This window comes from Patiria miniata, unplaced genomic scaffold (assembly GCF_015706575.1).
Source record: "Patiria miniata isolate m_02_andy unplaced genomic scaffold, ASM1570657v1 HiC_scaffold_2, whole genome shotgun sequence".
NCBI lineage: Eukaryota > Metazoa > Echinodermata > Asteroidea > Valvatida > Asterinidae > Patiria > Patiria miniata.
The window spans coordinates 6,851,261-6,874,562 of NW_024037058.1; the positions used below are offsets into that span (position 1 = coordinate 6,851,261).

The 23,302-nt window shown below is 38.1% G+C and overlaps 3 protein-coding genes across 3 annotated transcripts; 2 read left to right on the forward strand and 1 right to left on the reverse strand.

Moving 5' to 3' along the window:
* LOC119726199 (E3 ubiquitin-protein ligase TRIM56-like) lies at positions 1 to 1,992 on the forward strand. The gene has a single exon (XM_038197800.1). The coding sequence runs from the start codon at positions 1 to 3 to the stop codon at positions 1,990 to 1,992; it is 1,992 nt and encodes a 663-aa protein (XP_038053728.1).
* Positions 1,993 to 11,277: 9,285 nt separating this feature from the next.
* LOC119726901 (E3 ubiquitin-protein ligase TRIM71-like) lies at positions 11,278 to 13,548 on the forward strand. The gene is made up of 2 exons (XM_038198752.1): positions 11,278 to 12,550; positions 13,000 to 13,548. The coding sequence occupies exons 1-2, from the start codon at positions 11,504 to 11,506 to the stop codon at positions 13,546 to 13,548; spliced, it is 1,596 nt and encodes a 531-aa protein (XP_038054680.1). The 5' UTR covers positions 11,278 to 11,503.
* A 4,317-nt stretch (positions 13,549 to 17,865) lies between these two features.
* On the reverse strand, positions 17,866 to 21,986 carry LOC119726201 (protein ANTAGONIST OF LIKE HETEROCHROMATIN PROTEIN 1-like). The gene is made up of 2 exons (XM_038197802.1): positions 21,904 to 21,986; positions 17,866 to 20,739 (listed from the first exon to the last, which is right to left on the reverse strand). The coding sequence occupies exon 2, from the start codon at positions 20,701 to 20,703 to the stop codon at positions 19,732 to 19,734; it is 972 nt and encodes a 323-aa protein (XP_038053730.1). The 5' UTR covers positions 20,704 to 20,739; positions 21,904 to 21,986; the 3' UTR covers positions 17,866 to 19,731.
* Between the last annotated feature and the right edge of the window lie 1,316 nt (positions 21,987 to 23,302).

Genomic DNA, 23,302 nt, shown 5'->3' on the forward strand with positions numbered 1-23,302 from the left:
ATGGCATCTAATGTTACAGCTCAATTAGTGTTGGAGAAGATTAGTGTGGATCATCTGGAATGCTCCATCTGCACCAACCGTTTCAGGCAGCCCAAACTGCTGGACTGTTTGCATAGTTTTTGCCTGCAATGCCTCCAAGAGCTCAGACAGAGCCAAGATCCTAGTGGTACAAAGCTGACATGTCCTCTGTGCAGACATGAAACCATGTTGATAGGGTCTGGGGTTGCTGATCTCCCTAACAACTTTGCATTCAGTGCCCTGGTGGAGGAAGTTACAATGCAGGAAAAGCTACTGGAAGGTCAAGGGTCAGACATGAAATGTCAAGCCTGTGATGAGGAAAATCAGGCTATTTCAAGATGCATGGACTGCGATCATTTCCTGTGTCAAGAATGTCAAAAGGCTCATGGGCGTATGACCTTGATGATGAAATCTCACAAAATCTACTCACTGGCTCAACTTCAATCAGGACAAATTGTCTACAAGAGTAAACTAAGAGATGAAGTTCCAAAATGTTGCAAGCATCCAGATCAGAATCTCAATGTCTACTGCAACTCATGTGAGCAAGTCATATGCACAACTTGCTATGTACTTGATCATACAAAACACTCACTCACTGGATTACCTGAAGCCGCAGAGAAATGCAAGGAGAAGGTCAGAGAAATGGTCCAAAAATGTGAGAGCAGAAAAACAGAATTGAGCACCACCATCGAGGAGACGTGCAAATCTCGCAAGAAACTGGACACCATGTTTGCCAACACTCAAAAGAAAATCTCCAAAAAGGCTCAACATGAGATTACAAAGCTCAAACAGGAGATTGCAAAGATACAGAACGAGATGGCAAAGATCCAAAAGGAAGAACAGAATTTGTTGAAAGAGACAGACACAATTTATCAAGACAAACTCAAAGCTTACGAGGCTGTTCAAGCAACGAACAGGACGGAGGTGACACAGACAGAGCACAAGCTGGAGGAGGTCGAACAACTCATGAATCAAGCAAGTTGCTATGAGATTCTTGAACTTCAGCAGAAGCTCTTGCATAACCTCAGTGAATTGACAGGGAAACAGCCAGAGCAAGTTCCTGACAAGTTGACCCTCATGGATTTTGAAGAAAGTGAGAGGTCACTTGGCAGACTCATTCTGGAAGAAGAGCCAAAGGCTGCAGAAAAGCAATCACCACTGAGACCTGGAAGATCATGCGTAAAGGAGAAATGGGAACTAAAGACTGAAGTCAAGAATTTTGAACTAACATGGGTACACATTGCACATGCTGCAGCATGCTCTAACAATAAAATACTTGTATTAGACAGTTTCAATCATGCATTATTCACAGTATCACTGACCAATAGCCAACATGCACCACCTCATATACCACAAAGGCTACAAATCAATGGCCTCACTGATGCAATGTGTATTGCAGTGAGCAAGGATGACAAGCTCCTTGCTCTAGATGGTCCAGAAGTCAAGGTCTTCAACAAGCAACATCAGCTCCTCCATCAGTTCACACCAGGTAGAGGGTCAGACAGCATACCAACATGCCTTGCATTGGATGGCAGCAATCTGATAGCAGTGGGTTACAAAGGCAATGATGAGATATCTCTACACAACCCAGATGGATCCCTCATCAGGAGACTGCCTGCTCCAATGATGGGATATTATCTGACAATGTACAATTATCGCCTTATCTACACAACAGGCTTGACCAAAAGGTTGGTATGTGTAGACTACTATGGTACCAGTGTATTCTCAGTAGACATGATCAGCAACGTGCAGGCGTGTTTGTACCCTAAAGGTGTGTGCTGTGACAGTGATGGCAGCATATATGTTGCTGTACTCGGACATCCAACAGGTGTTATTCTGCATTACAGTCCTGATGGCAAGTACATTGGATGTGTGATCAAGGACTGTATTCATCCACATGGCATCACATTCACATCTGATGGTGATCTGGTAGTGGCTGCAGGAGTATCTGTAAAGGTCTATCACCGAGTGTAAGGACAGATTAATTCAACTGGGGCTATCCAGCGTATCCACCAACCACTTCCATCAGGCATTGGACATTGTTATCACTGACAAAGAACTTTAAAGTTCATTCCCTCAAATAACATTCTACAATACTGTATATTTGGTTTATTGCTAAGGTCTTTGCTGTCTGTATGTGTTGACTCTAATACTTTAACCACTTCCCCTTTAGAAAATCTTGGACTTCAACACCCAGCCTACTTCCTATATAATCCTCGATCTGGTGGCCCAATAACGAGAGCAAAGGAATGACCCTTCACATTGTCTGCAAATAGGACAGAGTGCACATTTTTCATAAAGTATTACCAACAATAGGGAAAGTATTACAACAAGAGGGCAATTCAATTTTCGAAGAATGCATTATTTTGTTTGGCAAAGTACAAGAATGCTTCTGTGAATCAAATGACCTACCCAACAAATATTAATTAGTTTGAAGTCATTTTCAATGTCACTTGAATGCATGGGCAGCAATCCTGGGGGGGGGGGGGGGGGGGGGCAGGGGGACATGTTTCCCCCCCCCACTTTGTGAAGGGTGGGGGACACAATGTCAAATGTCCCCCCCCCCAGATTTTTTAACTCGTGCCTCATTTACAGGGCCTTATTATGTACTACAATGTATCTTTTGCTAAGAAAATACTTTGGATAAAGTGGTCAGAAATTGCATCAGGTCGTACCACAGAGCATTTAGAATCCAAAAATTTTCGGGGCCCCAAACCCCACGCCTTTAGCTTAGAATATAATAGCTTATTCAATGACTTCAACCTCTAAAATGATTTTTAAATTATTATCTTTTGCTGGGACAATATTGGTTAAAGTGGTCCAAAATTGCCTCAGATTGCACCACTGAGCATCTAGAATCATTTTTTCCAGACCCTTAAGCGGCCCCCGAACCCCATGCCTTTAGCTGAGAATATAATAGCTTATTTAATGACTTCAACCTCCAAAATGATGTTTATATCATTATCTTTTGCTTAGAAAATATTGGTTAAAGTGGTCAGAAATTGCCTCAGGTCACATCATGGAGGAAGGAATGATCACACCACATGAGTATCTAGAATCCGAATTTTTTGGGGGCCCTTAAGCAGGCCCCGCAACCCACGCCGTAACGGGCTTCGCACTTTGCACACCCAATTATTTCTGATCAAGGTATGTCACGCCCCACTTTTGAGAAGCGATTGACGCCACTGCTTGAATGGCAAATGATAAATTTCGGAGGTTACTTTGGACTCTATAATGTATAGAATGACCTACTTGTGAAAGGTTCCTTATGACAATTACTGGTATTATCAATTACAATAATATATGTAGTTAAGTTACTTCCATCAATGATTGAGGCTTTTTTCTTGTTCGAATAAGTATTGGTTTGCCAAATGCTGATAGACCAAGTAGTCTAAATGAAGCAATGAGCATTTCCTTCAATTGAAGAGCATCTCTCCAAGAGAAGGCAGCTTCCATGACAACAATGACATTTCAGCAAAGATCCAAAGTCTGTTATTTTGCCGATCAGCATCTGGTACTGTCTAAAGGTACCAGTAGTACTAGAGTTAAGCTTCTAGAGGGCACCTGGGGGTTCAACAATTATTTTTTTGAGGGATGAACAGAAGGTAACATGTGCAATTGTTAAAAGTGTTGGGGTGGGGGACCACACACATGTGCCCCATATTTATGCCACTGAAAGGTACACAGCAACATGGAATTCTAATTGGTTTGCCAAATGCTGATAGACCAAGTAGTCTAAATGAAGCAATGAGCATTTCCTTCAATTGAAGAGCATCTCTCCAAGAGAAGGCAGCTTCCATGACAACAATGACATTTCAGCAAAGATCCAAAGTCTGTTATTTTGCCGATCAGCATCTGGTACTGTCTAAAGGTACCAGTAGTACTAGAGTTAAGCTTCTAGAGGGCACCTGGGGGTTCAACAATTATTTTTTTGAGGGATGAACAGAAGGTAACATGTGCAATTGTTAAAAGTGTTGGGGTGGGGGACCACACACATGTGCCCCATATTTATGCCACTGAAAGGTACACAGCAACATGGAATTCTAATATCACCTCAGGTTTAACAGTCCCTTAATATTTACAACTGACACTAGTTACAAAAAAAAAGGTTTGAATGGTATCAACCCCCTTTAATTGCCTAATGTTGCTGTCCACTCTTTTTTTAATAAATTGAAATACAAAATTGTTTTGTAGGAATGAAGCCTTAACACTAGTCTGAGTATCACCCGTTGTATCACCCTCTCTGTCTATGGCCCAACGTCTGATATATCTACGCATGCAAATGTATGCAACCCCGCGCGCCAGCCATGATCGACATGACATCAATTCATACCGAAATCTGGACTAAGCTGTTTATTGGTCAATTTTGATGCCATGTTTTTGTAATACAACAGCGAACATAGCGATCCAATAAAAACCGACCTTGGATTTCTAAACTGTTAGCATGGGAGAAACGCTCATTGTGGGCAAGACGTTATGGTGCAAGAGAGCATTGTCATTACACGCGTTATTTAAATATTATGTGATGATAATTCAAAGTCACAGGAAGTTTGCACATTACATTATCATTACAGGCCGCTTGATACTGGCTATTTTTGCAAACACAATTCAAAACATAAAAGTGTAATAGATGTTGTGTCTAAGTTTTACTAGATGTACATGACAACGGGTTACCAAAGAATCGATATACAAGGCACCCGCTGAATTATTTGAAAGTTTACTAACTTCTACACAATGAACTTACCTGTACATGGAAGTACATTGGGGAATCTGTTCTTGTTTTTGCAGACAGGTTTCTTGGCTTCCTCACAGTTGACTGCCACTGACATTTCATATAGCACCTACATTTCAAAGTGAACAAATTGACAGACGACACACATTACATTGATTTTTTTCTCTCGAGCTTGGACTTAAATTACGAATCAAGTTATCTTTGGCTGACTTAATCGCTTGCATATTCATCTTCAGCAAGTGCATGGACAACATATCCATGTAACAGTATGGTACAAATATAGAACTGAGTCTGTGACTCAGACTTGAGTTTGACTTGAGTTGCAAATTCTCAGACTTAACTTCAAGTTACAATGGATGATGACTCAAACTTGGCTCTCATGACTCAACTCATGACTCAGACTAGACATCGGGGACATGTCACTGGTGAGTCACATTTCACTGACTCAACAAAACATTTTTGGCAAAACAATCTGGTATTACATTTAGCTATTGTTGATCGATTGCAAAATTTGGTTTGTTGTCAGTAACAATTGGTTGAAATAAATCCCTTGTATTCTGATACATTCTGCTTTGCAGATACGAAAATGGGAAGATCTGATAACCTCACTTGAAGTTCTATAGACTACAGACATTCATGAATTTTTTTTTAGACTTTTTAAGTTGTGAGTTCTTGAAATATCACTGAGCCAAACTTTTACCTCAGAGTCAGCTTGAATTCCTCCACAGGGTCTTGCTTATCCATCTGTTTTTGCAGTGTGGTAATGGTGTTCAGTATTGACTGACCCAATAAGCACCAACCTTAGCCGGTCTGGTTAGCGTCATGTGTCGCATCTCGGCGTCGCTGACCACGCGGTCTTGGTCCTTCTAGAGGGGATGTTAGTGTCGGAACCCCAGGAGCTGGAATCATCGTCATTACTTTTGGGGACATAGGCCTGGCCTGGGGGAAAGGATAAAACGTCCAATACAATACTGTAAATAATAGTGGTCATCTGTGTTTATTTTTGTATTGAGCATTTTCAAAATATTATAAAATACCTTATTTTATAAAAACAAGTCTTTGGTTTCTGGTATGGAGCTTGCCCCAAAAGTGGTGCTGCAATGTGGCTGTTTTTCCACTTTTTTTCTTCTTCAAATGTCGGCTGACGACTGCAAATGGTGCCCGACTAAATTTAGTGCAAAACATAAAGGAGCCTAGAGAGGCCACATCAAGCTTAAATACTCGATCTTAACCCCATCTAAAACATGTAAAAATTGTGCAGCAGCAGGATTCCAGTCAAACCAGTGAGTTTGGTGGTTTTAAGACATCATCTTACATGGAAAAAAAACTTTTTAATTTTGCCGACGCGCATGGCTACGGCGACGCGCACGCAGACCAGAAACCGGAGCTTTATTTTTGGCCTTAGTGAAGACAGTCTAAAACGTCCTCTCAAATCATGGCACCTGGTGTGCTGTCATTTTTAAGAAGAGTGGTATTTTTTTAACAGTTTAAACACTGGTTGGCTGACCAGCAATGGGAAAAACTGTTGTTTTTTTTAAGTTTTTTTTTAAAAACTTCCCCCAATTCACCATATTTAGTTAGTCCGAATTTTGTAATTTGCAATCAATTACACATCTATGAACGGGTAGAAGCCAGCTAGACTGGTTCCTTGACCTCATACAATTCCCTGACATCTATAATTTGCTCCGTTTTATCTTAAGTGGGGTCAAGAAACCAGAATACAGGAACATGATTGTTTTTCTTGGTTTTTCCAGCATCTACGAAAACAAAACTTCAAACAAGACAGTGTAACAATATTTGCTATAAATACTAAACCCCAAATCCATCGTTTCTGAAAATTACAGGAAAGCAAATGTTGTGTATTCTTTGCAACACAAACATTCGATGATGTTTCCATAACATGAAAATTTCATTGGTGTTTTTATAGAGTGAACCTTTATCTACCATAACATAGTTATTCCACTAAATTCTTGCAAGAAACTTCACAGACTTTTATCACTGTGTCGTGAAAATGTATACCTTAAAACGTAACATCTGTAATGGTTGTTCACAGCAGTGAACTCAACATATGTTGAAATGGATCTTCGTGTAATTTTATAGTTGGTTTAATTTGCATGTTTTCCTGAAATTGTAAACTGATATTGTGAAACAGAAAGTTGCTCGATATAGTCAATGACTGGGCAAATCCCACTCTGGTTTTAATCTGAGGCCTGATTTTCATTGTGGATTTTGATGGAGACATTTAAATCTCTTTGGATTTGAACAGTTTAATTAATTCAAATATTGAATCAAGAATTATTTAATCATTCTGTAGTCCAACCTAATTATTTCTTTTGCCCTTCTGTCAATTGGGTGCTTGTCTTTTGTTGTAAAGGGAAACCATATTTGAATGAATTTTCAATACGTCACATAAAATTTGTGCTAATTTTTTACGTGAAATTTCTATTTTTGGGCAGCTGCAACCCTCTTTAAAAGGCTTTTATTTTGGAATAATTTTGTGCACAAACAAATACACAATGCAAGGAGACTCCTTCCTAGCATTTACATTATTGATCGCGATAGGGACAGCTAGGAACCAGTTAAACATACGAGGAGCTAATCATGGTCTGATGGCAAATCATTCATAATTTATTGGGTAATTTTTCCAAAACTGAATGTTGGGGGAGAAATTTTCTCCATTTGATGTATCATTTAGAGTAAATAAAAAAAGAGAAATTCCCAAAAAGATTTGTTTCCTTGGTAAAATCTTTGATTTCAAGGTAAAACTCGAAAAGAGCACTCATTTAATGATGAGTTTCACAAGATCACTTTCAGACCCTAATCTTAGACTTGAGCTGAAAGTTATTTGACAACAAAGTTGCAATTCTTAAGAAGTACTGTACTCATGTCAAGTCTCCCCTTTTTTGTAGATATATTGTCTATTTTTAGTGTCTCGAACTAGACAAGTGATGACATAAAGAAATATTCACATGAAAATAGCCCAACCAGCCTTAATTTATATTTGAAGGCTCCTTGCCCTCGGAATTTAAAAAAAAGATTTCTTTTCCTGACAAATCCCAATTCTGTCTATTGCATTCTTACTCCCACCCCCTCCCCTAAAAACCCAATCCTTTTATTTTGCATCTGCAACCCTCCTAGGAAAAATTTTACTTTGGATTACTTTTGTAGCTCTCATAATAGAAAAATAAAATATACATTCTTCCATGCTCTCATGAACCGGAATCACCATTGGGCAACAAATGATTGAAACATATAATATATAATTAATAACAAAATGAGCCAAGTTTTGAGGGCAGTGGTTTATTCAAAAGTGAACAAAAAAAAATGCTGTACATTTTTTTTTCAGGCTGAAATATGAAAATCACCAGGGCTGTTTAATCCCAAAATAGCATCGGTGACTTCTGATTCCATTTTTGTGGGCTGGGGCACCAGGGTCATGGAAACTCTGGCTGCTATTTCTAAACAGGAAACCTGCATCGGATGTGAGCAGAAAGTATCCGGTACAGTACATGTATACACGGACTCCAATAGCTTCTTAAAATAGAACTGGGAATTTACGCACTATGTGCAATCATATGCATTCATGAACAAGTACAGTGTATTGTATACACATCAAACGTTGTAAACTGTCTATGTTGCGCGCCATCTTCCAGAAGGATAGTTTCAAATTTTCTTCTAAAACTAACAAAAAGACTTCAATTCAGGTAAGATACTTGATGTTGTACTGTGGTTGTGCCCATATTACATGGCATTTGTCAAGAATCTTGGAATAATTGCCAGTACCGGTATGTGCAGCATTGGTCTTACAAGAGGGAGTAGTCAATGCTCAAATGCAATACTCTAGACAAAAATGCCTGTTTAGTCTACTGGCTTGAGAGGACTAAACATATCCTTGATCCTACATTTGAACATCAAATAAAAGTTTAACAGTTGAACAAAGAACTTGACCCTGTGGCTTCTTTCTGTTTACTATTCTGATAAACCTGTCTGTCAAATTGTTAACATTAACAGCCTATAGACCTTTGGATCTGTTAGATGTAGAAAACAGTCGCATGCTGTGTTTGATTTTACTTGTGCAGCACGTACCAAAACACTACACAAGTGGAATCCGGGGACTGCAAATGACTGTACTCAACATCATGTGACATGGTCTGTGTTGATACAGAGGGGCGTATACATACAGTAGATCGCCATCTTTGTTCATTTCAACCATTGCCGTAAGTGACATCAGAATGGGCAGATAGCAATGGCTCATTCGGTAAGATTTTTTATTTAGTGGGTCTACCTATAAGTCTGTCTGTCTATACATTTGATATAAATCAACAGCATCACATTATCTCATATACAGTACATGTACATGTTAACTCAGCATTTGCCAATTACAAGTGTATACGTATTTACTGGAAATTCAGGTGGATCCGTCAAACCTGTTAGAATACAGACATGTGGAATCCATGAAACTCCTTATATTCATGACAGAAATAAGTGACATGCATTGTTTGTACTTACATGTAGTCTCTTACAAACAAGTGTTAGACCTTTAAGAAGATTTGGCACAGGTATAGCTGAGTAAATTACAAAAAAATAATAATATAACCAAAAATCAAAACGATGGAAGGCAAGTCTTTTTTTCTGAAGTTAGTGCACTTTTCTTACAGAAAAGTGGACTTTATTGACAAGTCTTCAATTGAAATATTGGCCAGTTTAAGTACTTGAAATATATTTTTTTTTCCGGTGCAGGCAATATTGGGTTGCAGAAACTCCGACGATCATGAAGTGTAGGGCCCCTGTTTTGTTTTGATCAAATTAGAGTCAAGAATGTGTTATAGCTCAAAAATCACATTTACAATCAAAAGCAGTCTTTTCTCAATTCTAATGACACCCGTTTTGCAATTTTGAACAGTTTCTTGGGGTAGAAATCACGATTTTCCTGCGTGGTTTATGCCTTGCGATTCAGCGCGCTGTGCGTACTCACGGTACTTCGCGCGGTGATCGCCATCATTATTTTTGGGGCATGTGTTGTTGTTGCACTTTCATCGTCATTTCACCCCCAAATTTCACTAAAAAAATCAAAATCCTGTCCTTAATCTATGACATTCCTGTTCATTGAGAAATGTTGCCAACTAGTTTGGTAGGTCCAATAATTTTAAAGTGGATTTTGTTCCCTTGCAGGAACCAGGCCCTACACTTTACGATCGCCGTAACTCCTGCCCACCTTGACTCAAACCACCCAACTGACCCAGGCAAGCTCAGAGGTGGAGTGATAAGACGACTGCATTACTAAACAGGGGGTTCTGGGTTCGAGCCCCACCAGAGTAACAGTAAGACTTACCTTTCGTATACAAGTGCCCTTTTTACACCAGCATTTACCACCCCCCCCTATTTTGTAAAAGATTTTTTTTTTTAAATATGTGCCCTTTTTTTTAAACCAGTGCCCTTTTTGTTACCAGCAGCCTTTTACGAGTGCCCTTTTTGAAATTTCACGCAACCATCAGCGATCGTGCCGTCCTGACAATTGCCACATATTATCCATGATCGTCTGGTTTGCACAGTGCCCTCATAGGAAGATGGTACTAGCCCCCACTCCCAATTTTTAAATTTACCAAGTTTTTACAGTGAGTGCTCTTTTCATGAACTTTTTACAACACCAAGTATACAATGTTTATTAAAATTACGTCAGTGAGGGCAAAACCCAGTATTAGAAAAAAATATTCTTTTTTTGTGAACTGTTTCATTCAGACCTGAAGCCACATCCTCATTAAGTCAATGAAATGTCATTCTTCGTCAGGTGAACTCACAAACTATTTATATTAAAAACTGTGGCAAAAGGCATTTTTTGTCAAAGTGGAAAACCTTTCACTTGTGACCTACTTTTGTTTGACTTGTTATGAATTTTATTATAATTTACCTTAGGCGTAAAAAATGTCCCATAACAGCTGAAACGAATTCTTTAATGTTGCATTTGTCAGGACAAAATATATAATTATGCTCTTACATTAAAGGGAATATACAACATTTGCAAACATCAAAAAACAAAACTACCAAATTATTATGAAATACCTTACTGCACTGCTAGTGAATGACACTCTAAAGAATCCTGTAAAATCATGGCACGTGCTGACATTTTCAAGAAAAGTGGTATTTTTGTATCGATTTCCAATGCTGGTCGACTGACCAGCATTGGACAAAACTGACTTTTTTCAAACCCCTAATTTAACAGATTTAGTTTGCAATCAATTACACTCCTATGAATGGGTACAAACAAGCTAGACTGGTTCCCTGATCTAATTCCCTGACGTCTATAAATTGCTCCATTTCATCATTTTGGGTCGGGGAACTAGTCAACAAGAACAGGATTGTTTTTTTTTTTGGTTTTTCTAGTATCTACGAACACAAAACTTAAAAAAAGTCAACATAACAATATTTGCTACAAAATACTAACCACCAAATACATCAATTTCTGAATATTACAGCAGAAACAATTCCCTTTAACAAGGTAACCATATATTGTACATTTGCTGCAACTGATTGCTATTTTCTTTTGAACAAAACTAAACAACAGCAGTTTTAAAACAAGCATATAGCATGTGAATAGACCTTCAATTTGTGAATAATGTACTTGACAAAAAGTTTTCAACTTTACATCTGACCTAATACAACCATATCATCATTTGAAGTTTGAATACATGTAATTCCAAACCTTTTATTTGCAGGTTAAACGTCCATCCTATCACACAAAGCCCAACAGTGAGGATGGCATCTAATGTTACAGCCCAATTAGTGTTGGAGAAGATTAGTGTGGATCATCTGGAATGCTCCATCTGCACCAACCGTTTCAGGCAACCCAAACTGCTGGACTGTTTGCATAGTTTTTGCCTCCAATGCCTCCAAGAGCTCAGACAGAGCCAAGATCCTAGTGGTACAAAGCTGACATGTCCTCTGTGCAGACATGAAACCATGTTGAAAGGGTCTGGGGTTGCTGATCTCCCTAATAACTTTGCATTTAGTGCCCTGGAGGAGGAAGTTACAATGCAGGACAAGCTGCTGGAAGGTCAAGGGTCAGTGATCAAATGTCAAGCCTGTGATGAGGAGAATCAGGCTATTTCAAGATGCATGGATTGTGATCATTTCCTCTGTCAAGAATGTCAAAAGGCACATGGGCGTATGACTTTGATGAAATCTCATAAAATCTTCACACTGGCTCAACTTCGTTCAGGAGAGATTGTCTACAAGAGTAAACTAAGAGAAGAAGTTCCCAAATGTGGCAAGCATCCAGATCAAAATCTCAATGTCTACTGCAACTCATGTGAGCAAGTCATATGCACAACATGCTCTATACTCGATCATGCAAAACACTCACTCACTGGACTACCTGAGGCAGTAGAGAAATGTAAGAAGAAGGTCACAGAAATGGTCCAAAAAAGTGAGAGCAAAAAAACAGAATTGAGCACCACCATAGAAGAGACGTCCAAATCTCGCGAGGAGCTGGACACCATGTTTGCCAAAACTCAAAAGAAAATCTCCAAAAAGGCTCAACAGGAAATTAGAAAGATCCAACAGGAGGTTGCAAAAATCCAAAAGGAAGAACTGAAATTAATGAAAGAGACAGAAAGGATTTATAAAGACAGAGTCACAACATTTGAAGCTGCTCAAGCCAATAACAGAAAAGAGGTGACCCAAACAGAGAACAAGCTGGAGGAGGTGAAACAACTCATGAATCAAGCAAGTTGCTATGAGATTCTTGAACTTCAGCAGAAGCTCTTGCATAACTTCAGTGAATTGACAGGGAAACAGCCACAGCAAGTTCATGACAAGTTGACCTTCATGGACTTTGAAGAAGGTGAGAGGTCACTTGGGAGACTCATTCTGGAGGAAGAGCCACAGGCTGCAGCAAAGCAATCACAAACACCTGGAAGATCATGTGTGAAGGAGAAATGGGAACTGAAGACTGAATTCAAGAACTTTGGATTAGCTCAAACATTTATTACACATGTTGCAGTACTCTCTAACAATAAAATACTTACACTATCTAAAACATTTCTTGGACATGCACTATTTACAGTTTCTATTCCCAATAGTCGTCAGGAACCATCTCCTATCCCACAACAGCTACAAATCAATGGCCTCACTGATGCAATGTGTATTGCAGTGAGCAAGGATGACAAGCTCCTTGCTCTAGATGGTTCAGAAGTCAAGGTCTTCAACAAGCAACATCAGCTCCTCACTCAGTTCTACAAATCAGAGTCAAGCTCCTTGCTCTAGATGGTTCAGAAGTCAAGGTCTTCAACAAGCAACATCAGCTCCTCACTCAGTTCTACAAATCAGAGTCAGACAGCCAACCAACATGCCTTGCAGCGGATGACAGCAATCTGACAGCAGTGGGTTACAAGGGCAAGGATGAGATATCCCTATACAACGATGGATACCTCATCAGGAGACTGCCTGCTCCAATGATTGGAGATTATCTGACAATCTACAATAACCGCCTAATTATGTACACAACAGGCTTAAACAATAGGTTGATGTGTGTAGACATCTATGGTGCCAGTGTATTTTCAGTAGACATGAAAAGTAACATGGAGGGGGTTTTGCACCCTGGTACTGTGTGCTGTGACAGCGATGGCAGTACCTATGTTGCTGTTTTCCTGACAGGTGATATTCTGCATTACAGTCCTAATGGCAAGTACATTGGACGTGTGATCCAGGGATGTGGTCATCCAGGTGGCATGACATTCACATCGGATGGTGATCTGGTAGTGGCTGCAGGAGAGTCTGTAAAGGTCTATCACCGAGTGTGAGGACAGAATGATTACACCAAGGGAATATGGAAAAGCAGAGGAACTTAATTTGCCTCAAAAGAAAATGAAATTAAATCAGCAACAAAGTAATATAAAGTAATCAGTGATATTCATGCATGTTTTGTTAAAACTAAAATTCTCAAGGTATCCAAAATATCCAAAACCTCCTTTCGCATCGCAACTAGAACTCAAATTGGGAAATAGGTATCTCCCCCCATAATTAGATTAGCTCTCATAACATTTATTTTCTTCAGTTGCTGATAACTGAAGGATTCTATGCACATTACTTGGTTACTGCAGAATTTCTTTGCCAATTACACATTCATGTATTTATGAAATAAATGAAACCAAGAAGATGATGAAACTCTACAAACTAATGATTACTAACTCTTTTATTAAATACTTCTCTTAAACGCAAAAAAGGGTAGTAAATGACGAGGCAAACAGCGAGCTATTTCACGCACGTCCTACCTGACCTGCCGCTAAGAGAAAAGAGGACGCTCACGAGGCACGCATGCCACGGGGTATTATGGGTAGGGTGCCAGAGGGCGCTATTGTATATAACTCTTAGCGGAAAATACCAGCCGGTAGGGGGAATATGCATAAGTAGTATTGCTCTACAGGTAAGTAGAGTGAAGTAGACAGCTGTTATTCACAGACAGTTAATCGTAAACATCTATTGTTATAAGTTGCCATTGCCATAAATTGTAGCACTCATCTTGGAAGTCAGGTCAAACCCATTGTACAATTGCACATAATCCACTCACAATGTATAACGCCTGTAACCAACTATCATTACCTACCGTTTTTCATACCAAAGTTTTCCCATAAAATATATTACAACAAATGGTCTTATAAGGAGAGGGAAATAAGAGGTAGAATATTCTCAATTTGAGAATCAAACAGTGATAGCCATCACACAAATAGAAATAGTACACTATGTACAAAGTTTGGTAATTGTCACATTTAGTTGATTTTATAACTGACCTTTTAATTCTAAAAATCATTAAAATTGCAGACTCATTTGAAATAATTTGATAACTGATTATCACTGGTTCATCAATCTTGGATAAAGGCTTTGTTAAAAAAAATGTGTCAATCCAAAGATTTTTTTTTTACTTTCCCTCTAAAGACAGCCCCAGCTTTCTTTAAGGGACAGAAAAAAAGTCAAGCTGCTGTTGATTTGAATGCAGTAAAATTGTGTGTCAATTTATCTACATATAATCGTCGCCATTTTGACATTATGACATATCAATGACGAAGCAATTTGAGATTTTTTTGATATTCTAACTGTACATAATTCCAAAATTTTTAGACACAAAATTATATTGTTCATTAATAAGGCTAATTACACAAAGAGGTGAATGTGTGACAACTTTTTTCTTTTCATTTTGACGAAATTGACGAATCCCTATTCGTCACTTAGTCTCATTGATTTTATACGTGTACTATATTTAAATGTATTTAGCCTGTAAAATTTGCATTTTGATAACGTGAAGAATCTGCATTCTAATTATAAATTGCATAACTTTTATACATGCACACACAATGAATCTGTGTACAAACACAATGCTACGTACCTGTGACATTTCCGTAACATTTCTGTTTTGTTTTTATGTTTCCTAATCAAACAAGTTTTCATAAAAACGGAGACAATTTTGAGCTATTTAACTAATCGGCTATTGCATATTTTTCAAGTTTAAAGAGAAATCACTCGGAATTTCAAACGTGATTTTCTCAAAAAGTGATTTTGCACCTGTGAGCAAAGATTAGTGACTTTTTCAAAACAGTGACAATATAAACAAGGGTTAAAGGTAATAAACAGAAGACATTTTTGTATTAACTTGAAACCCATTCTTTAAATAAGAATTCACGTAACTTTACATTTCTGAACATGAGAACTTCTTTAGATGCAACAATGTGTTAAAAGCAGGGGTGTCAATCACTTCTCCAAAGTGGGACATACCTCGATCAGAATTAATGCGAGCGCGAAACGCGATGCCCTTACGGCGTGGGGTTCAGGGCTGCTTAAGGGCCCCCCAAAAAAAGTGATTCTAGATGCTCTGTGGTGCAATCTGAGGCAATTTCTGACCACTTCAACCAATATTTTCTTAGCAAAAAATAATAATTTAAACATCATTTTCAAGGTTGAAGTAATTGAATAAGCTATTATATTCTGAGCTAAAGGCGTGGGGTTCGGGGCCCGCTTAAGGCCCCCGAAAATTGTGGATTCTTTTTTAGCAAAAGATACATTGTAGTACATTATAGGGCCCTGTAAAAGATTGACACCCATGGTTAAAAGTACATATACATTCAATTTGGGTAAATGATTGTATTTTCAGAGCTAGCTAATGTCGTCATCATTTTACTTGTTTGTTATTATGTTTCTACCAATAATAATCCCAGATTCTGACTTGGATCTAGGCCAAGAAAGTGGTGTGACTGTCTTACTCAGTGAGACCTTACATTAATTACCTTACAGTGAGCAATTTCATTTAAAAAAAGTGTGCAGCAAACCTTGCACATTTCTTTTCTTGTAATTTAAGCCAAAACCCCCCAATTTTTTTGGCAATTTCTAAAATCAAGGGAAATCGCTCATTGTCTTAAAATCCTGTTGGCGTATTCTACATTTCAACTTGGATCCAAGGCTAGTTGAATTTAGACATTTAGTTTGGCAAATCAAAGAGACCGATCTCAATTTACAGAGGAGCTTAGAATGTTTACAGAACACCGTCTGAAAATACTGTCGGAACTTTTATTTGTGAAACGTTTGCATTCCTCTCATTTTAAAGTGAAATAAAGCAACTACCATCATGACTTAGCAACTTTAGTAAGGACAAGTCAACCTGGATAATTGGACAACATATGGGTTATCAACCTTCTTAATCCTTTACTTCCTAAAAACCAGAAGAGTTTGCCATTTCATACAGTGTGAGAGACAATGGTTTTCGTAAGAGCATATAACTTGTTGTTTCTAAAGAATTAATCATTTTATCCCCATGTACATTTTCATGTATAAATCATTAATCAGATTTTCAGGATGGAAAACTTTTGTCTTCACATTGTTTTTTATTATTAGACTGACTTAATCATGTATCCCAGGCTTCATTCCTTGAGCAAACGTTAATAAATTAGATATCCACAAAATTAATGCCTGAAATGTGTACTGCTGGCCTAGTCTATGACATCATTAATGACAGTTGAATTTGTAGGAACAGGGGTGTAACCATTTGTCATGATATGTATTGGACACTTTTATCACAATATGGTCACAAGTAGTATAGTGAAATAATAAAACAATACCTAAAATTGGAAACATTTATTCCTGCTCCAAGTTTCCATGTACATGTACATTGCCAGTCAGAATCATGCTTCCCTTAATGCAAAACAATCAAAAACACGAAACAATTGAGGGTATTTTATATCCACATATGTTGATATGATGGCCTTTTTTAAACTACGTTTTAAGTTAATGACAATCCAAACCCCACCCCCCCCCCCCACTTTTGCTTAATGATATTTAATAAATTTTAAAAATTAATCCTATCCCCTTTTTGCAGGGAATTATTATGCAAAGTGGCCATTTCGTTGTGTTCCTTGATTAGTAGTAGCATCAACTTATTTTGGTGCATTTAATTCTTTTTTTTTTCAGAACCCATGAACTAGCAGGAAAACTGCTGATCAGGATGATTCCGGTCCCCCATCAAAGAAGAGGAAGGTGAAACCGAGTCGAATGGAAGAGGCATTCAGCAGTGCGTTGCACTCGTTCAATTCTCAGCAAGATGCAACAATGAAAAATCTGTTGTTGTGGGAGGAAAAGCAGGCAGAAAAAGAGCGGGACAGAGAAGACAGAAGAAGACAGGAGGAACGACAGCATGAAATGCAGTTGTTCAGAATGATGGGCCAAATGATGGCTCAATTTGGCCGGGGACAGAATCAGCCGCAACACGATGGTTCTATCCACTTCGAAGACAACGGGACCAGTTTTATGAGACTGTAACTGTACTGTGCCTCTTTAAAGGCAATATGCAAACATTTACAAACATCCAAAAAAGAAAATTATCATGAAATACCTCACTATATAGTATGTAAACTAAAGTCTCAATTCTCAAACATTCTGTAAAATAATAGTACCTGGTTTGCAGACATTTTGAAGAAAGGTATAATTTTTGTATCAATTTTCAACAATGATGAACAACTTTTTTGCAAGTGTTTTGCCACTAACAACAGTATTGTCATGTGTATGTAACAAATTGATGCTGCCATTGCCATCAATGCTTGCCTCAAAATCACCAAACCTTTATTTGCTATTAACTTATTATGAACATCTGCAATACAGTATAGCACGGTGAATAATTTTCCATTTATGTAAACAACTACTACGGGTACTGCATTAAGTATTATTGTAAAATTCATCTCATTTCAAAATTCTAGCATTGCCATTAAACCTTGCCCCACACTGGGATGTACATCAAGTGTAATACATGATTTGTTATCACATTATTAGTTTTATGGGTGAAGCTTTTTTTCTGTAGCCACATTTTCCATTTTAGTTTTATTTTCCAGAAAACACAAGTAAAAATTTAAAAAAGTGCAATTTCCATAAAGTGCCATGTAACTAGTCAGAATCTTGATGCATCAAAACTCAAGTAGATTTGCTATTGATTGAGAACCCTTCACCTGGAGTGCAGAGTTAAGTCATCCTCATACAATTTATTAATTTTTTTATCATACTTTATAAACTTCTTTTTGTTTTTAGCTGTGTTTTTGTCATAGTGGTTAGCTAGCCTTTACTAGTTTCTAATAAAGATGATTGAGAAAAAGCAGCATCAGGTTGCAACTTTCTTTCCAAGTACATATGTATTTTAATTAATGAGTAGCATGTTAATGTCAACTGCCACTTCTAGTACAAACTCATATTTTCAAAATTACAAATGTTGAAAATGCCTACATACTTTTTTCTATTTAAGTCATACAAATGCATTCAACGTAGATTAAAGAAAATCTTCATAATGGAAGTTTAAACATATTTTAAATGAAGATTTGTGCAGTTAGTATTACCAAGAAGATATTGATACTTATGTCTAGCTTAGAGTAATTATTGTGTAAAATCGTTTTTATGTTACTCCATACATTGTTTTCATGTACCGAACATTTCAATTCTAGTTACTAGCAATCCATGCAATTATTCTGCATTACCAGTAATAAACAAAGTTTGAAAACGACATGTGTGTGTCAACATAGTGTTAAAAATAAACTTATGCAACCTTTAAATGTTTATAAATTAAAGTGAAAAAGGTTTGGGGCTGTAGAAACGATGCAAAATTAATACACGCCGTTGCTCCATCAACTTTTTGACTGCTACTTTTTTCAACTACATGTATACACATAACCCAAACTATTTTGACATGAATAGCATCTGGGATGTACATGTTTATTACATCATGTCAGTGCAAAAAACATTGCTACTGCCAAATTTGTCAAAATTCAGCTTTTTGTGTATTCATTAAGATTTATCCATAGATTGAATATAAAAATGAAAAATAGGACAAGTTTCATCGAAAGTAAATTCATTTAAGTCATAAGGCGGTATTTTGATTTATTACAAGCATGGGCATGCAAACAAAAACGTATCTCAGCGCATTTATATGAAAACTGCCACACAGTTGTTCTCGAGAGTCATCAAAATTATAGTATACTGGTGTGACACTATTATGTTTTCTTGGAACCTAATTATCAAAATTACAAAAATAAGACAAGGTAATTTCTATTTTGTAATTATGAAGTTTGTGGAAATTGGAAATAAACGAACAATTAAACTGGAAACTATTTGTAAACAGAATAAGGTGCTACTGAGAGTTGTTAACATTTTTGAGTTGGAAAAGCAAAATACCAAGCATGCTATTCTATTCTGAGGTGTTTTCAGGAATGTAGTAAGAAAATATTTCGCTACTCATCCGATTCAAGCCAAAAATGCTTAAGTAGGTGAATATTGGATATGTTTCTTAATTAATAAATCATCTTCATTGAGTTACTTTATCTTTTATTTTAATGAACCACAAAAGATAATCAAGCCATCGCATGATCGCAAACATATTCATGCTTTTTCTCACAAAGACTGAAAATCGCGTTCCAACGTTTTTGCAACAACACATCTACATGAGTACAAACTTGGTGGTTTCACTACAGGGGATTTGCACACACGTGCTGTTTGAGAGCATTTCTAATTTCTTCGGCATCATTCATGTGGTTAGCTTCGTCTTGGTTTGGCTGATTCGTCAGACCTTCGGCCACATCCACTAGCAGAGCCTCGTCAAACCCTTCTCCTGCAGTTTCACAAAGATTGTGCAGAGTACAAACTGCCATGACAAGGTTGGGTATGTTCTTCAGGTCAGTGTCATTTCTCTTCATAAGAATACGCCATCTCCCTTTGAGCCTTCCATAGGTATTCTCGGTGACCATTCTGGCCCTGCTCAGTCGGTAGTTGAATGTTTTCATGTCTCTGGTCAGTGCGCCATTGTCAAGATAGGGCTTCATAACCCATGGCAGGAGTGGATACGCAGAGTCTGCTAGAATAACGATTGGTACTACAACACCCTCAATCATTCTAGTGGTAGGCGGAAATAACTGACCCGCCTCTCCTAACTGGAAGATGCTAGAGTTTGCAAAAACACGTGTATCATGCACACTCCCAGGAAAACCAAAGTTCACATTCATAAAGCGATATTGGTGATCGATCATGCCCTGTAGAACTACTGAGAACCAGCCTTTACGATTGTAGAAATCGGTCTTGAATCCCCGTGGCAGGACTGGGAGGTGTGTTCCATCGATCGCCCCACCGCACTGTGGGAATCCCCACCGTGTTTCGAAACCATTTACGATTTGTTGGAGGGCTTCACCTTTCGGAAGGCGGATTAATTTCGGAGTCAAAACTGACACGATTGCTTGGCATGTTTGATGAACGATGTTGCACACTGTTGATATTCCAACTCCAAATAGCTGGGCAATGGTACGGTACTCCACATTTGTGGCTAATCGCCACAAGGTAATGGCAATTCTTTTACGCACTCCTATAGCCTTGCGAAGATGGGTGTCTGCCTTTTCTATTTCAGGACGAAGCTGTTCACACAGGTAACTGAAAGTGGCCCGTCTCATCCGAAAGTGGCGTATCCAGTCGTCATCTTCAAATACCTTAAGGAGATCATGTGATATAGAAAAGGAAACATTACAATCTAAAAGACACCCCCCTTTTTTGTATCATGAATGAAAATAATGTAGTATCCTTAGGCATTTCTTCACCATATTTATCTTATTGTGATGGATATCAACAAATAAGTTGAAAGACTACAGTCGAACACCTTTCTAACAAGGTCCTTGAGACTTACAGAATTACCTTGTTATAACAGGTATCGTGTAATAACTGTGATGGAAAACAAAGAAAAACAAAGACTTGGGACCTAAAATTTTGCTTGTTATAAGCAGGATGTTGTATTAACAGAGCTCTTCCTATCAGGGTTCGACTGTATTTCAAACAAATTTCTCAAATTAAAATTTTGTTCGATACAATGATAATGATTTTTATAAAATCTTATTTTGCATTTATCAATTTCTTTGAAAAACATCAAATTTGAAAATGTCAAGGGCCTGTATTATGTGTGGCTAAGAATGGACAGTTTGTGTCTAAATATGCTGCATTAAGCTTTTTCCCCAGTTTTAAAAAGTGTTTAAAACAAAATAGGTAGGAAAAAATAAACACAAATTTACTGAAATTGCAAAAAGTCAATCCTTTCATTTGACAATCTATGGCATTAGGCCTACATAAATTGCGTTGAATTAAAATATTTCATAAGCAAATTAAAAAACAAATTAGAGGAAAAGGCTAAATCCTAACCTAATACCTTGATTTTCATGGTTCCTTGTTATTGTTAATTTACCCACCAAAGTGGAAGGCATGCACAAAATTTGACAAATACAAATTAGGCCTACATAAAAATTATAAATAAGGCATAGGTAAAGTAAGCAGTGTCAAATTAAGGGACAAATTTCACCACAAACTGAAACAACATCGGAAAGTCCTAATTTGGGGTGGACCGTGAAAGAGAGTGGAATGCTTGTGCTCTAAGAACAACACCATCAGGCATCAATGGCATCATGTCCATGCCATCATCATGCACATGCCATCATTTCACAGATTTTGTGTGGGAGTAGCCTACTGCCCAGTTTGGTTTTCACTTTCAGCACCACTTCAATGCGTGGCCATGGAAAAAAGGGCCAGACATTCAGTACATTCCTTCTTCCGAAACTCCGAAGATTCCAGATTAAAATACTCCCTTGACATTATTTACAATTCCCCACCTGATTCGCAATATGCTGCCACCAATGATCACTTTTCACTGTTGACCAAACGCCTCGGTTCACGACGGTATTGCCCGCCACCATCCCCATCACAAACACCAGTCGATCATGAGACAATCGTGCCCTGACTATTCTACGAAACCGTCTCCGACGATGCAGCATACTATGCCGAGTCTGAGTTTGTACAACACCAGCTTTTTTTCTCTTCTGAATGCACAAAAACATGTACATAAGTAGAAAGAGCGAGTCGTCGGTCGAGTTGTTGGGCGCAGCCATGTTGAAATGTGTCGTATACATCCGGCCGCTTCGCAATTCGCGCGTCGCAAGGCATTGTGGCATTGTGCAAAATGTGATCCGTGTTGAGAAATCGCAGTGTGAATGCACACAGGCCGTAGCCGGATTGAACGTTACACGGTTCACGTAGCGGGCGTTCCCGTAAAGAGCAGTGTGAACGTTGCGTCTCTCCGATCCGTGTTGAAAAGAACTCGGGCCGAACCGGGTTGGATCCGGGTAGGTTTCAACACGGTTCGAAACGGAGATAGTGTGAAAAGGCCTATAGTGAGTGTCATGCATACATTTGTATAAATTCCCTTTGCTACATAAATTTCATACAAATGTACAAACATGTACATGTATAGGCCTACAGTTCAACATATTACATACGTGTTAAATTCACATTTCCGCTTCAGTGTAACACAGTGACTGGAACAGGCCCTTGGTAAATCTATTGTTACCAGAAACTGGGCCTTTGGAAGGGTTCACAAAATAACAAGACCTGTTGACTAGGCAATGCAAGTTCAACTGTGTGACCTGTGATCCATTGCAGTCTGGTGTATTTATAGAATTGGGAATTTACAGGCAGTGAGCAATGCCACACCCAACAGACGTTCAAGTCAATCCAGAGAGTGAGAATCCACCAACTATTCTACCAGTTTCTTCATCAAACTGCCAAATTGATTGCAGAAATATCTTCAGACATCATTCAGGTATGTTTAGTTGAGAATAAGCTTGACAAATGTAACCACAATTGGCATAGGAATCTGTGCAGACATTTGACTACCAATTTGTACGGTACTTCAGAATCCTTCTCTGATGCACTATGAACAGTGTGTTTAATCAACCAGTCTGAAGAAGTTCATGAAAGCACGAAATGCAGAAAACTGAATTCATGCACATGCACCTACCAACCACGCTATCAATGAATAAGTCCTATTTTTCAGTTCACATACGTAAACAAATAACACTTTAAGCCACATTTTTTATATTTTGGATTACAGATCCACTGATTAAAAAAAAAAAAAAACTTTGCCAATGGAAATTTTTTTTTTTACAATGTTAAGCCAATTTTTCATTTTATATTTCCACCAAACATGACATAAAGGAATTTGCATTGTTGAAA

What these genes read in the sequence shown, in the direction of transcription:
- LOC119726199 (XM_038197800.1), top strand. Translation starts at nt 1, where the DNA reads ATGGCATCTAATGTTACAGCTCAATTAGTGTTGGAGAAGATTAGTGTG.
- LOC119726901 (XM_038198752.1), top strand. Translation starts at nt 11,504, where the DNA reads ATGGCATCTAATGTTACAGCCCAATTAGTGTTGGAGAAGATTAGTGTG. An exon ending in TGACAGGGAAACAGCCACAG is followed by an intron (nt 12,551 to 12,999) that starts CAAGTTCATGAC and finishes ATCAGAGTCAAG; the next exon opens with CTCCTTGCTCTAGATGGTTC.
- LOC119726201 (XM_038197802.1), bottom strand. Translation starts at nt 20,703, where the DNA reads ATGAGACGGGCCACTTTCAGTTACCTGTGTGAACAGCTTCGTCCTGAA.